The 12779-nt window shown below is 38.1% G+C and overlaps 1 protein-coding gene across 1 annotated transcript; it reads left to right on the forward strand.

Moving 5' to 3' along the window:
* Window positions 1–848: 848 nt before the first annotated feature.
* PDCD1LG2 (programmed cell death 1 ligand 2) lies at window positions 849–5388 on the forward strand (the record flags this gene model as incomplete). The annotated part of the gene is made up of 5 exons (XM_009702295.1): window positions 849–914; window positions 2184–2544; window positions 3597–3881; window positions 4443–4583; window positions 5347–5388. Coding segments are annotated over exons 1-5 (895 nt in total), but the record flags the coding sequence as incomplete, so codon positions are not given.
* Window positions 5389–12779: the final 7391 nt, after the last annotated feature.

A 12779-nucleotide genomic window follows, 5' to 3' on the forward strand; every position in this document is an offset into this window, starting at 1 on the left:
AATGTCCCTGGGTTTTGTCTTTTGCTTTTTAGTTATGATGAGCTGTATACAAAAGTACGAACAATAGTTTGCTTGTTACTGGAACAGGAAGACACTCACTCTAAAACTGGACTTTCTCCTTTTGCATTACTTCAGGGCTGTTGGTTTACTGTCAGTAATACAAGGTACTTTGTACGTGTCAGGTATCGCCATGTGCAAAGTGAAAGAACTAGCATCAGTAAGTCTTCATATCTAATCCATTCTGAAGCAAACTTTGATTTATCCACCCTGAGATTTCCAGTACCTCACACTGAGTTCCAGGTATCTGCTGGTCTTGAGGTTAAAGAACTCAGACAATAAATATCCTCAAAAAAACCATGAAAAGCAGAGTTGAAACCAAATCAGGTTTAGTGATCTTGTAGACTAGATCAGGTGTCAGTGCAGGCAGTTAAAAAAGTCTTCTTGTGCATGTTTATAAAGCTCTCCTGCATGTGAGAAGCTGACTGCAATTGATTTTTATTATTCATGGCTAGAGTTACAATGGGAAGTTGTTGTAAAAGTGCTGCCCTGTCAGACTATTTAAGACTGCCTGCAAGCTACAGATCCTGAAAGCCTCACAGGTGCAGTCGTGGAAATGTTTTATTTCCCTTCATTACCACAGGTCAGTGGTTCATATTCCATGTGTGTGCATGGGTTGTCTTAAACAGGGTTTTCCTTGTTTCTAGTGGTAGCCTAGTATTTTTATTTTTGCTGATTTTTAGCTGCCATGGTTTTGAAGGCTAGCACGGCTGTAATCCACCTCAGCAGGAGAAGGTAGTCGTTGCAAAGTTCTGATGCAATCCTACTTTGTTTCAGATCCACCTGAGAAAATGTTCCAAATCCTTACAATGCTGTTGCTAGAAATACAGCTCTCCATGGTTTCAGGTGAGAGAGAAACCGCCTTTTCATTCCACCAGCAGCACAGACGCAGCAAATACCGCTTCAGCACCTCCAGTGATACTTGCACAAATAGCCAGTGATGTCTACAGCCTCTGCTTTACAATGTCTTACAGAAGGCACTGTGTACTAACTGAGCACAGGACAGACGTCTGTCACTTTCCACAATAAGGCTTATTTATTGACAGTTGGGGCATCATGCATGAGCAGGCATGGCTATGAAATGGAGGATGACCAAAGCAACCTAAGCCAATTGTAAAGCAGCACAACCTCAGCGTGATGCTGAGTGAAGTAAAACCATGCGTACTCCCCTGTTCATCCCTGTAGCAGGAGCAGCTTGGCTAAAACCCAGAGGGGGCTTGGCACTTTTTGCTATTTCTTTTTGCCTCATTACAGCTGTATTAAAGTGAATAAACAAATATTGCTAAAAGGAACTGAAGCTTTCCCTGTAAGAATTTCACAAACACAAGAAATAAAAGGAACGTATAAATAGTTGCATGAACTTCACTTTTGAATATCACTATGAATACTTCCAAGTGCTTCTGAATTAAATCTACCAATATATGGTACATCCAATATAGAAAGTAGTAACAAGGTCTATTGAATGATGTATCATAAATAACTCTCCTTTATCAAGGACATTTTAAAATGGTGAACTATTCATAGCAATATGAATTTCAGATTTGGTGAATGGCTAAGATTATTTTGATATACTTTCTGGAATACTCTTGCATGTATCTGAAAAGATGCATGGGATCAAATAATACTTATATGGTCCCAGGCTTGCGGAAAACAGAAATTGCTGCAATTCTTCCAAGTTACATGTTCTTATCCAGTGCAACTCTGTTTCACAGGAGTTAGACTGGATTTTCTCTTTGTAAAGGACAATGAAATTAGATTTACTATTTCCACAATTAACTGCTGCTTTTACTGGAATCTTAGGATGTATAAGATACAATCACAGTTTCATAGAAGTGCTCCCTGTGTAATCGCTGACTTAGCTTTAAGTTATTCCTAAAATGTGAAAAAAACCTTTGCTCATTTTGTCCTTGTCTTTCAGACTCTGTAATCAATACAGAATATAGATGCTTCGCTATAAATACTACTGACATGGTAAAAATGTCAGTGTGAGTAGGAATAAAAAATGCTTAAAATTTTTAGTCAAACCAGTAACCAACTGCCTGACTACATTTTTTGCCCAAATTTAAAGAAAATCAAAATATATTTTAATACAATAAATAAAACTGTTTTCATTTCTTGTCATAGCTTTATTTACAGTTGAAGTTCCTCAACAGCTATATGTTGTGGAGTATGGGAGCAACGTGACCATGGAATGCAGATTCCCTGTGAACGGTTCGTTAAATCTAGGACTCTTGACTGTTGTTTGGGAGCAAAAAAGGCAGGGCCAGACAAAATCAAAAGAGGTGTACACACTCCGCAATGGGAAGGCATTCCCTCCATCCCAACATCACCATTACATAGGAAGAGCAGCACTTCTGCACAGTGAACTGAAATTGGGACGAGCTATCCTTCAGATCACCAGCGTGAAGATCACAGATGCGGGATCATACCTTTGTCTCATTGACTACCAGGGCGTGGACTACAAGTACATTACTTTGCAAGTAAAAGGTTAGTGGCTGAAGATAAGTATATATTCATTGAGATGTCTCTACTAAATTCCTACAGGCTTGTAGAAATTTATTCATTTGGAGGAATTTGTTGCTAATTCTCTCACCAAGACCCCTGGTGAACTCAAGCAGTCGTCTTAGTGCCAGCTAGTCTTTGGTTCAACAGCCAGCTGAGCTTCTGTAGAAGCAGCCTGTGCCAGCGAGGGAGAATGACTGCTCCCCCTCTGTCCTTCATCCCTCACCCTCTTCTCCAATGCCCCCAGCCTCTGCCTCTCATTTGACCTGTTGCCCTGTTGGGCCACCTCTGGCCATTTCTAAAGGTTTCTCAGAGGTGCTTTAATTTACTTACAAGCCCTGCTGCAACTACACGAGCGGCTGGGAATTCCCTGAGTGACTGCAGCTCCCAGAGCAAGGACATGTGATTTTCTGTGTTTGTCAAAGCCAAAGGGACATTAGTAATAAAGGTGTACATTACTGGATAGCATGATAGATGAATCTTTTGAAAGGCCTCTGGTGTTTCCCACTAAGGGCAGTATGTCCATGTGATACAAGGCAGCATTCATTTCCCACCCAGGCATTTAAATAAAGAGTTTTGTCAAATGCAAAAATGGATACTGGCATTTTGAAGACCCACACTGGGTCCTCTGAACTGTCCTCACAGAAATTTTACGTTCATTTGATAGAAATACCACACTTGTTTATAAGCTATGGTAAAACAAACATTAAAACTAACCTTTTTCTTGAAGTAGCATATTCAAAACATGAAAATAGAGTCCCATGAGACCACTTGTTTCCTCCGTATTGATAAATCAGAAATTCAGTGTCAACTGCTACTTTGTATAAAGTAGTGGAGTAAGTTCTGTCACTGTAGGCCTTAGGAGGATTGAACAATGAATACTGAATTGTTCTACAAAACATCCTTCATCATTTCAAGTAAGTGTACCTCAGATACAGCCATAGACAAAACATAGCACTAAAGGGAAGGATCAAAAGTGAACTGGGAAAATGACTGTTGTTGCATAAAGTAATTTCATTCAACTTCTTCTTATGCAGCATCCTACAAGAGAATAAACACTCAAGTAATGAGAAAACCAGGTGAAGACAAGTTTGTTTTTATGTGCCAGTCAGAAGGCTTTCCTCTGGCAGAGGTTTTCTGGCAAAATGAGAAGAACTTGAACCTCAGTGGATCTGCAAATACCACATACAAGCTGACTGCAGATGGCCTCTACAATGTCACCAGCATCTTGACGTTCAAACCAAATATGAGTGAGAACTACAGCTGCATGTTCTGGAATAAAGAACTGAATGGAGAAACTTCAGCTCACATTTCCACTTTAGGTTTGTATCCCCTTGAACTTGCACAAGACAAAGAGTGTTTGTACATATGTTGTGTCCTATGATCCCTCACTGGAATTTGGTTCTAGCAAACAGTGTAATATTGATGCTCCGGAAAAGAAACGAGTCAGTAGTATTTATGCCTTTGAAGCTTCAGCTAGCTTGCACTCCAACAAGCCAGTCTGTCATTTTTCTGTATATTTTAATTTTAGCATAGCTCCCATTATTTGGCTGCCAGTACAGAGGAAATTCTTTAATCTGCATGGGTGTCTTCGCTGATCTAGACTCCTAATTAATTGTTCTTCGAATGGGATACAGATAAATTGCAATAGTGCTCACTTAAATGCCATACAAATGAGAGATTTGACTCATTTTTTGTAAAACTTCTTACAGTAATATTGCAGAATAAAAATTCATAAAATAAGTGTAAAACAGTACGTTGATGAAATTTAAGAATATTTTTGTTCAATGAGAACAAGACTTTGGAGAATCAGAACTGATAACTTCATAAAGGATGCCTGTTTTGAAAGTTATAAATTTACTTTATTTTCATGTTTTTGGCAGCTTTAATGAGTACACAGTATAGTGGACAAAAATCCCTGATCTTATTTATCGTTCCCATGTGTGTGATGGTAGCTGTCCTTACCACTGCACTAATAATCTTTCAAAAGAGAAAATCATTCAAGAATGGGCAACTCAAAAAAGGTACATTTTACTTCAGATAGTGGATCTTTTCACTTATTCTTTATTTTTCCTGTGAATGACCTTTTGGAAATTTTAGTAACTCTAGGCACGCTTGTGTGACTTTGGTCACATTTTATTTCTAGATGCACTCTGTTCTAAAATAAGATCTTGAATCATTTGAGTTGGGTTTTATTTTCCTCACCTTGTTATGTACATGAGACAAGGTATATGGGAAGATACATTTTATTATTCAACCAGCTACTATTCTGTAAAGAACACAAACAAGTTTTGGCTTGGGTAAGGAGGGCTGTAAAAATATATTTTAAATGGTGTTTTTCTTCACGGCTACAAAGATATTGTTGTTACAGCATATGACAAAGAACTTTTATTTTCGATTTCCATTAAGACTGTAAAACTAAAATGGTATGCTGTATTAGACTACTATAAATAGTGTTTCTTTCGTAATTTGCAAGTGCAATAGTGGAAGAGTAATACAGCAAACAGGCTATTACTCTGGTCTTTTCCTGCATATGAATAGACTCCAGTAAATTCAGACAAATGTATTTATTGTCATGAAATTAAAGTCTTGCTATTAAGGACTTCAGACTTTTGTTCAAAATTTATAAAAGAAAAGAATTGTAGAGAAGTTTATGTATTTGGTATGAATTAATAATAAACTTAAATGTGCTTAAAGCTCAGTTTAATCTAAAAGTTTGTTGAATTATATTGTTTCTTTCAAATCTAGAAATGTTTAAGCTAAATTTGTACGTATTTACTTTAACAGACAGGAAAAGAAAACGGAGCCCTAACCTGAAAGATGAGAACAGTAAGTCATATGGTTTTCTATACTTATGATTACAGCTCTTTTTTTCTTACAGATAAATCTTTATAAGATGGGAACTTAAATAATGGTATATTGAAATAGAGGCTAGTTTTGAATTTAAATTCAACTTTTCTTCAATTTTCTAAAAATGCAGTATCTGATGTTATGATTTTCTCACAGGCGATGTAAAAATTTACAAATATTTGTTCCCTTTCACTGAGATACAGATAGCTTGCATACATAGCTCAGTATACACCTCTGCATACTAACTGCAGTTCTAGTAGCCTTGGCTGAATAGGATGGACACAGAAAGCTGGTTGTTTTGGAAGGCATCAAGATTTTTATGGTAATAGTCTGCTATACTTTTGCCTCAGGTGACAGGTTTTAACAACAAATAAAATGATACCTCATTTATCTGGAATAGTAGACTATCCACTGAGCCACTTCTCATTTTACAAGTATATGACTTTCCTAGACATCCAGGAATTTTTACATTGCAGAGGGAAGATAATGCTTAAAAGATTATCAGGATGCATATAACTGTCCTGTACTAAAATTGAACTGAAAAAACAGAAACCACCATAGAAAACTATAAAGCAATATGGTAAGCTCTTAAAAAAACCACCTACTTACATAAATCAGTTTTGTTACCTATAAATACAAATCTGACAGGTCAATGTATTGATAGGAAAGAGGCTGTGGCCAGTGTCAGGTACAATGGCATTGGGTTCAGCTGTAATTCCGTAGCGTCCAAACAGACCCTAATACAGCCTATTGAGGCCAGCCCTGAGGCTGCCTAACGTGCTCCAGGAACATGAATGATTCTCCCCCAAGGAGCAAAACTGGAGCAAAACTGTTATGCAGCTGACTGAGTGGCCTGAAGAAACAATACACAGCAGTTTCTGGACACATAGGCAGCGTTGGGCTTTTCCAAGGACAGGATTCACTTAAGAAGCCACTTGGCTGAAAAAAAATACATCAACAAGTCACCAGCTTAAAAAATAACTTCTGTAGGTGAAATGAAAACTAGGGATTGGATGAAGAGGGCATGGATTCACAGATTCCCATATCACCTCAGACTGTAGTGTTTGCATCTTACCCATAGCTATCCAATCCACTGCTGTTAGTGGTATTACAGTCAAAACGACACTTTCAAAAAAACTTTCACCTTTCAGAAATCAGCAATTGCTGTAGTCAAAGGCTCTTTCTTATTTTTCATGTGATGGTGTGAAACTTCAGTGGAATTATGCCATGTGCAAATGAACAAAAGCTCAAAGCAAGCAGCAGTCTGGAGGACAACATTGGTGCATGTCTGGACGTAATTCCAGTGCTTGTTGTCTGAGGACAGCGTGGCTTCCCGTGGCTTTTTGTATGACTGTTGTAGAATTCTTTCGCTTTGTAGGCACTAGCCTCCTCTGTGCCCTTACTGAAATGAAGAAATTAAAGGAGAGGTAGCTGCTTTTTGTGGTTTTGTGTTACTTCTTCATTTTAATGACCGAAAATCTTTGTGCAACATGCAGTAAGTCATATGACAAACATTTATATTTCTCAGCTGTATATATTTTTAAGAAACACTGGAAAGAACCTTTCTTCCATGATGACTAGGTAGTTGAAGCATAAAAGCCACAGATACTTTACCAGAGAGCCTTGGAAATGACCCACATGGCCCTGGTTACAGGAACAAGGATTGTTCATGTTATCATTTTAACTTACAGCTCAAGCCGTATCAGCACTGAAAATGTAGGACATTTGACCTCATCACTGAAGTCTCAGTTCTGCAAACTTTTATTCAGATGCACAGATTTTACTGACAAGCATTCCCGTGGATGTTATCTAACCAGATTTCAGTTTTGTTATTTCATTTATATGGCTGATAGTCAGTGATAGCTTTGATGTAATAGAAAATTCAGAATTTGGACCACAGATAAGAAAGAGAGAGAGAATTCTTCCCTCTGAAAAAATTGCAACAAGATGTCTTTGTAATTGGTGCTAGCTTTAACGAGCCATCTTAACTTTAGCATGGCACAAAAAAGCTTGTATACAATGAAGATAGGACTTTCACTCTTTACCACTCAGTTGTTAAAATCACGCTATTTATTTGCTTAAATTATTGCAGATTTTTAAAGTAATACTATTCCATTTTCTTTCTTTAAAAGGAGATGATTTTAACACTCAGATGGAGGCTTTATACTTGTCAACTGTCACAGCTTCAAGAGACAGTGAGAGTGTGGGTCTGTGAAAACTCTTCATCTCACATGCCATAATTTGCACTTTTTTGTATATTTTTTTGGGACTTCAAAGGAAAGTTACAGCACTTTAGCTTTGCGATGACCAGTGAACTCATGGGGATTTATTGGCACTCCAGCAATGGAAAGGTATGCCTCTTCAGATACCATATCTTGAAGTTACTGAGAATTATGCTGTCATGAAATGTGGTTTACCATTCTGAAGAGGTTATCTGAGTGCCTTTAATACACTTTACTTTTGGACTTACTGTTGCTCATGGAATTTTTGTTTAAGAATGCCTTTATTAACTGTTCCAGTCTCAGGAATGGTGCTTGGATTCAAACATCTTTTGGGAATTTGAATAAAAGCTGTACATGCTATCTTATGTCTAAACAGGCATCTTTCAGGTGGAGACATCATTACGTGCCTGTATCTCATTTCCAAACTTTCCAACACATTAAACTGGAAATTACCACACATACCCACCAGCATGGCAATATACGGAAGATATTTCATATCATAAAAGCGGTAAGAGATTTAAGTTAAATCAAAGAACAGGCACAAAAAAATCTCAACACCAAAGTAAATCAACATTATTCCACAGAAGAGATTTTTAATGCACAGTCTATGTAAGACCCCATAAGTAAGTCAGGTAAAAAACCATCAACTGTGATGCTACGCTACAAGACAGTAAGAAGTTTTACATTTGAACTGATTACTCAACGTAATTTTCTTTAGGAGGAATTTGGAAGCAAAAGTGAAAATGAAGATCAGCCAGATTTCTCCACTAATTGTTTTTAAACAGTAATTTTAACGTTTCTCAGACGAAAAGAGGGGTCTTTTCCATGCTAGACACTTAACTGTTTTACTTCCTGTTACTCGAATGCCTAAAAATGCCTCATTCAACTCTGAATATGCTGTGCGCTGGGTTCAACTTCTACAGTGCCAGTTTTGAAAAAATGCCTAGCAGGAAACAACTTGGCATCTTAGACAGTCATTGGATAGTGAAGCAAGGGCACTGGGTAGGATTTGTCATATTATTCTCAAACAGCACTGGCTCTGGTGAGCTGTGTTTTCTCATAAGATAGATGTAACAAGATTCAAGAAAGGTGTTCACTTGGAAACTACTTTTGTCACTGTCTTGCTCTTGGAAGAGCGCTATTTGTTTCACAAAAAATATCATTATCAGTAATGTTAAGGTTTCTTCATAGCACTTGCTCTGGATTTAGATGGGAGCTGCTTCTCCAGTGTCACACTGCAGCTATTTACTCCGGCATGAAGTGGACCCACAGTGCTGCTATGAGATCAGAAAGACACCATTCACACTCTCTTCTGTTTCACCAGGATAGCTGATTTTTAAATAGCAGGACTGCTGCTGATCTTACTTGTGGAAGAGAAAAACAAATATCTCTCTGTCATCACTTTTACTTTAATATCTATGCATTGTACCTTTAAATACTCACTTGTAGCCACTGGATTCAGCTGAGACAAATCTGCACTAGGCTTGCTATGTCCTTGCTGACATGGCAAATCAAGTAGATGTCAGAAAATCAGAGGCAGCATTACTTAGCTTCAGATGCAACAGCAGCTTGGGGACTGCCCTGGCTTGCACCGTCTAGCAATACTTAAGGGTCAGCGCATGAGGTCAAGCAATTTCTCCCTGTGCCAGATCTGTACTCCACTGGGAGCTATGAGCCCCTTCTGTCAGCCACGGTGAAAAATCTAACCCACTGTGTTCCTGGAAAGACTTCATTTTGCGTTTTTCTATTTCTTTTTCCTCATAATCATAAAATGGAAGTAATTCAAACTGAAGTTATGTTAGTGAAAATAAATAGCACCTCACAGCCTTTGAAATTAGATTATGGTGATTATCATTGTTCCTCACTGAAATGAAAATCATCCTGACATTATCTTATGCTGCTGAGTAAATTTTGCATTGGCGTGAGCAGGGAAGAACAGGTGTGGGCAGTGCTTCCTGCCCATTTTACAGGCACAGCAAACACTACCCTGCTTTCCCTATTAATGCTCTGTACACTGAAAGGTTTCACCTGGCATCCCTCGGCAGAGGCAGCTCAGCTCTGCACAACAATCCTATGCCCTGTCCACTTTATTTCATATGAAAGGAGCAATGGTACTATTTACTGTAATAACCGTAAGAATACCCAGAAATGTATTTTGGTTTACATGTTTTTATTTTTACCAGCTCTCACTGGATACTTATGAACTGAAATAAAAATAAATTGGGAAGATTGTCACATCTTAGTAAGTGAAAGTTAGCTTGTCAGCAGCTTGACTAGTCTATAAGTGTCTATGAATTCATGCATGAGTGTTTTTTTACCGTAAAGCATTGAGCACATGATATGTGTGTGATACGATGAGTCTGTTCTTTCTGCTTCAGCTACTGTTTTACACGCTGTTATCTTGAAAGAGCTGAAGTAAGAGTTTTCAGATACAGATAAACTGCCTGCAAAATGTTTGAAGAGCTTCGGTTTGTTTTTTTTTTTCTTTTTTAATACTTTTGAAGTTTACAGTGAGTCAAGAGCTGATATTATTAGACCGTAAAATATTAGATATTTTTAGATATAATACAAATATCAGTTTGTAGGGATTGACTTTAAAACTTACTTACACTCTCAACTGGCATTTTAGACTGGCATAGTGGATACGTTGCATAGGAAGCCTCTCTTATATTTTCTGCTATGTATCTCTTCTATTCATCTCCATATATTTGTCCCACTAGGAGAATGTCATAAGCAATAGCATGCTAGTGTACTGCATAAATGAATGGATTCAGTTAAAGTTGGCGGAATGTTTGTATGAAAAGATGTGTAAAGAATCTACTCACTGGTTTATAGTTGTCTGAATTTTAATGATGACCATTTTTCACAAGCAAATATAAAAAAAAAATAGGTTTTAAGTATTTAATTCTTCTTGTCTGGCTAAGTAACCCTACTTTTGCAATCCTCTGTCCTGCTTTATTACAACTGAGATATTGCAATTTTAGCACAGGAGCGACTGGCAAATTGGGCAATTACTCTTCCTGCTCATTTCTCCTCTGCTATTCCTGCTCATTTCTCCTCATTTCACCTCTGCTATTTACAATAGATTTTAAGGGCTTGCAGTAGGCTCATGTAGGCTTTCCTACCATAGCAATAGTTTTTAGTATCTGTGAGTTGCAGCTTGCTCTGTGATTAGGAGTGCAGAGGAGAGTAAGATTAGCTCTGTTTTGTATCACGTTCACTTTCATACTGGCAACAGCCTAAACCCACTCCATTTACTTGATTCCCACTAGCGCAGACGTGGCTGAAAGCAACAGTTAACATCAGGAACATTAATATTTTTGGAAGACGACTGAAGTGGAACAGGGATTTCTAACGGGCAGTTGAAACCTAAGTCTTACAAGACTTACGTCTACATACCAGCTGATTCTGACCATGGTTTACTGGGAGCAGTTGGAAATGCCTTTTAGAGGTTTGGATTGCCAATGAGCAAAACTCTATGTCTTTCTTAAGAAATGGTGCAGTCATCTTTTCTTACAGAATTTCTTCTTTCACCTGACAGAACATGCTGCTTGCCACCAAAACCAGTATCTTCCTACTTCACAAAATAGCAAAGGCGAAAGGTTTTACAAACCATCTCTATACTGTAAAGAACGACCATCAATGGAACAGACCTAACTTCAAAGTTGGCTTTTCTTTCTGTGGGGGTGGGAGTCAACTAAGTGACCTCCAGAAGTCCCTTCTACCCCAAAGTGACCTTTGACTGTAAAATTTGTTGTTCGAATTAGCTTCTGTATCCTTTGTAATTTTCTGACTTTTCTTATACTCTGATGAAAGCATGGCCTGAAAGTACAGCCCCAGATCAATGAGTCTTTGACAAGACATCCTGGTTTTCCTCAGCATGTTGTCAAGTGTGCCCTGAAACACTATTTTATAGTCAGTGCACTGTAATATTTCACTCAACTTCAATATGCAGCCATATGGTAAAAAGTAGCTGACACGGGTAAGTGCACCATGCAAACACTGTTAAAAGCTGACTTGAAAGAAACATTAATCAAGTTCAGATGTATTTACTTTTGGCTTTTATGTTTACTGCTCTTTTTGTGCAGCTGTTTGTTTACTCACAACCCTCTTTCCTTAACGGGCTTTTCCAAGTGAGAAGTGAAATGTCTTTCATGCAAAGTCTGTGTTAGAAACCACTTTACGTATGGGAATAAAACAAACCATATGCAGTAGAAATTTGAAGAGTGGGTTTAAGTGCATTCCTTATACATGTTTTTCATGCAGTCTGGCAAGACGATTACTTGAGTCTCAGTTGGTGAAGACAGGGCTTTCTGTGGTGAGGTGTGGAATCTATCATCTAGTCAGAAATTTGGAGTTCTAATTGCAATGGAAATGTTGCTAGCAAGAAGATTGCTGTCCTGCTGGATAACTGCATTTGTGTATGAACTCCACCTTTTTTCAGGTGAGATGATGAACATTCTCTTCCCAGACCTAAAACACACAATTGTGAGTATTAACAATGCTCCAGCTTGGCAATAGCTATACCAAAATGCTAAGGAGACAAATGGTGAAGTAACTCTTTCCACCTTGTATTCATGAAGAAGTAAAGTAAAACCTGGCAGAACAAAGAAGCCAGATATTGGTGAAGAAACATATAAACCTGACAATGTTACTGAGAAAGGAGAAGTTTTTGGTGGGAAAAGGGAACAGGAGAAGGTCAATACTTTTTGTTTCTAGAGGCACCCAGAATTTTTGTGAGAATAGTAAAGTCAGATGAAGCACTGATTCATATAAGGAGCCATGAACTGCTGAGGAATGCTTCTGTACATTCCCAAAATATTACAATCCTAGCCCATGGAGCTGTGTCAGACTGGTGAGAAAATGGAGGCAGCAAGACAGCTGTAAATTTATTGAGCAAAAGCAACATACTTAGACCTCCATGCAAAGTCTTCGATTTTCTCTATGTTTGCCCAGCACACACGTCATGCTCCTGAAGAGTTGTGAAGTAAAATGTAAAGCAGCAACTGTAGACCTTGCTGAGGTAATGGGGAAGATGTCAGAAACAGAGTTTGCTTCTGGACTAGTTAAATGTTCAAAGCCAGAGGCAGTCTTCGTGGCAGTCTGGCAAAGTTCCCAATGACTGGAAAAGAGGAAACATAGCCCCCA

The sequence above is a fragment of the Cariama cristata genome, unplaced genomic scaffold (assembly GCF_000690535.1).
Source record: "Cariama cristata isolate BGI_N322 unplaced genomic scaffold, ASM69053v1 Scaffold44866, whole genome shotgun sequence".
NCBI lineage: Eukaryota > Metazoa > Chordata > Aves > Cariamiformes > Cariamidae > Cariama > Cariama cristata.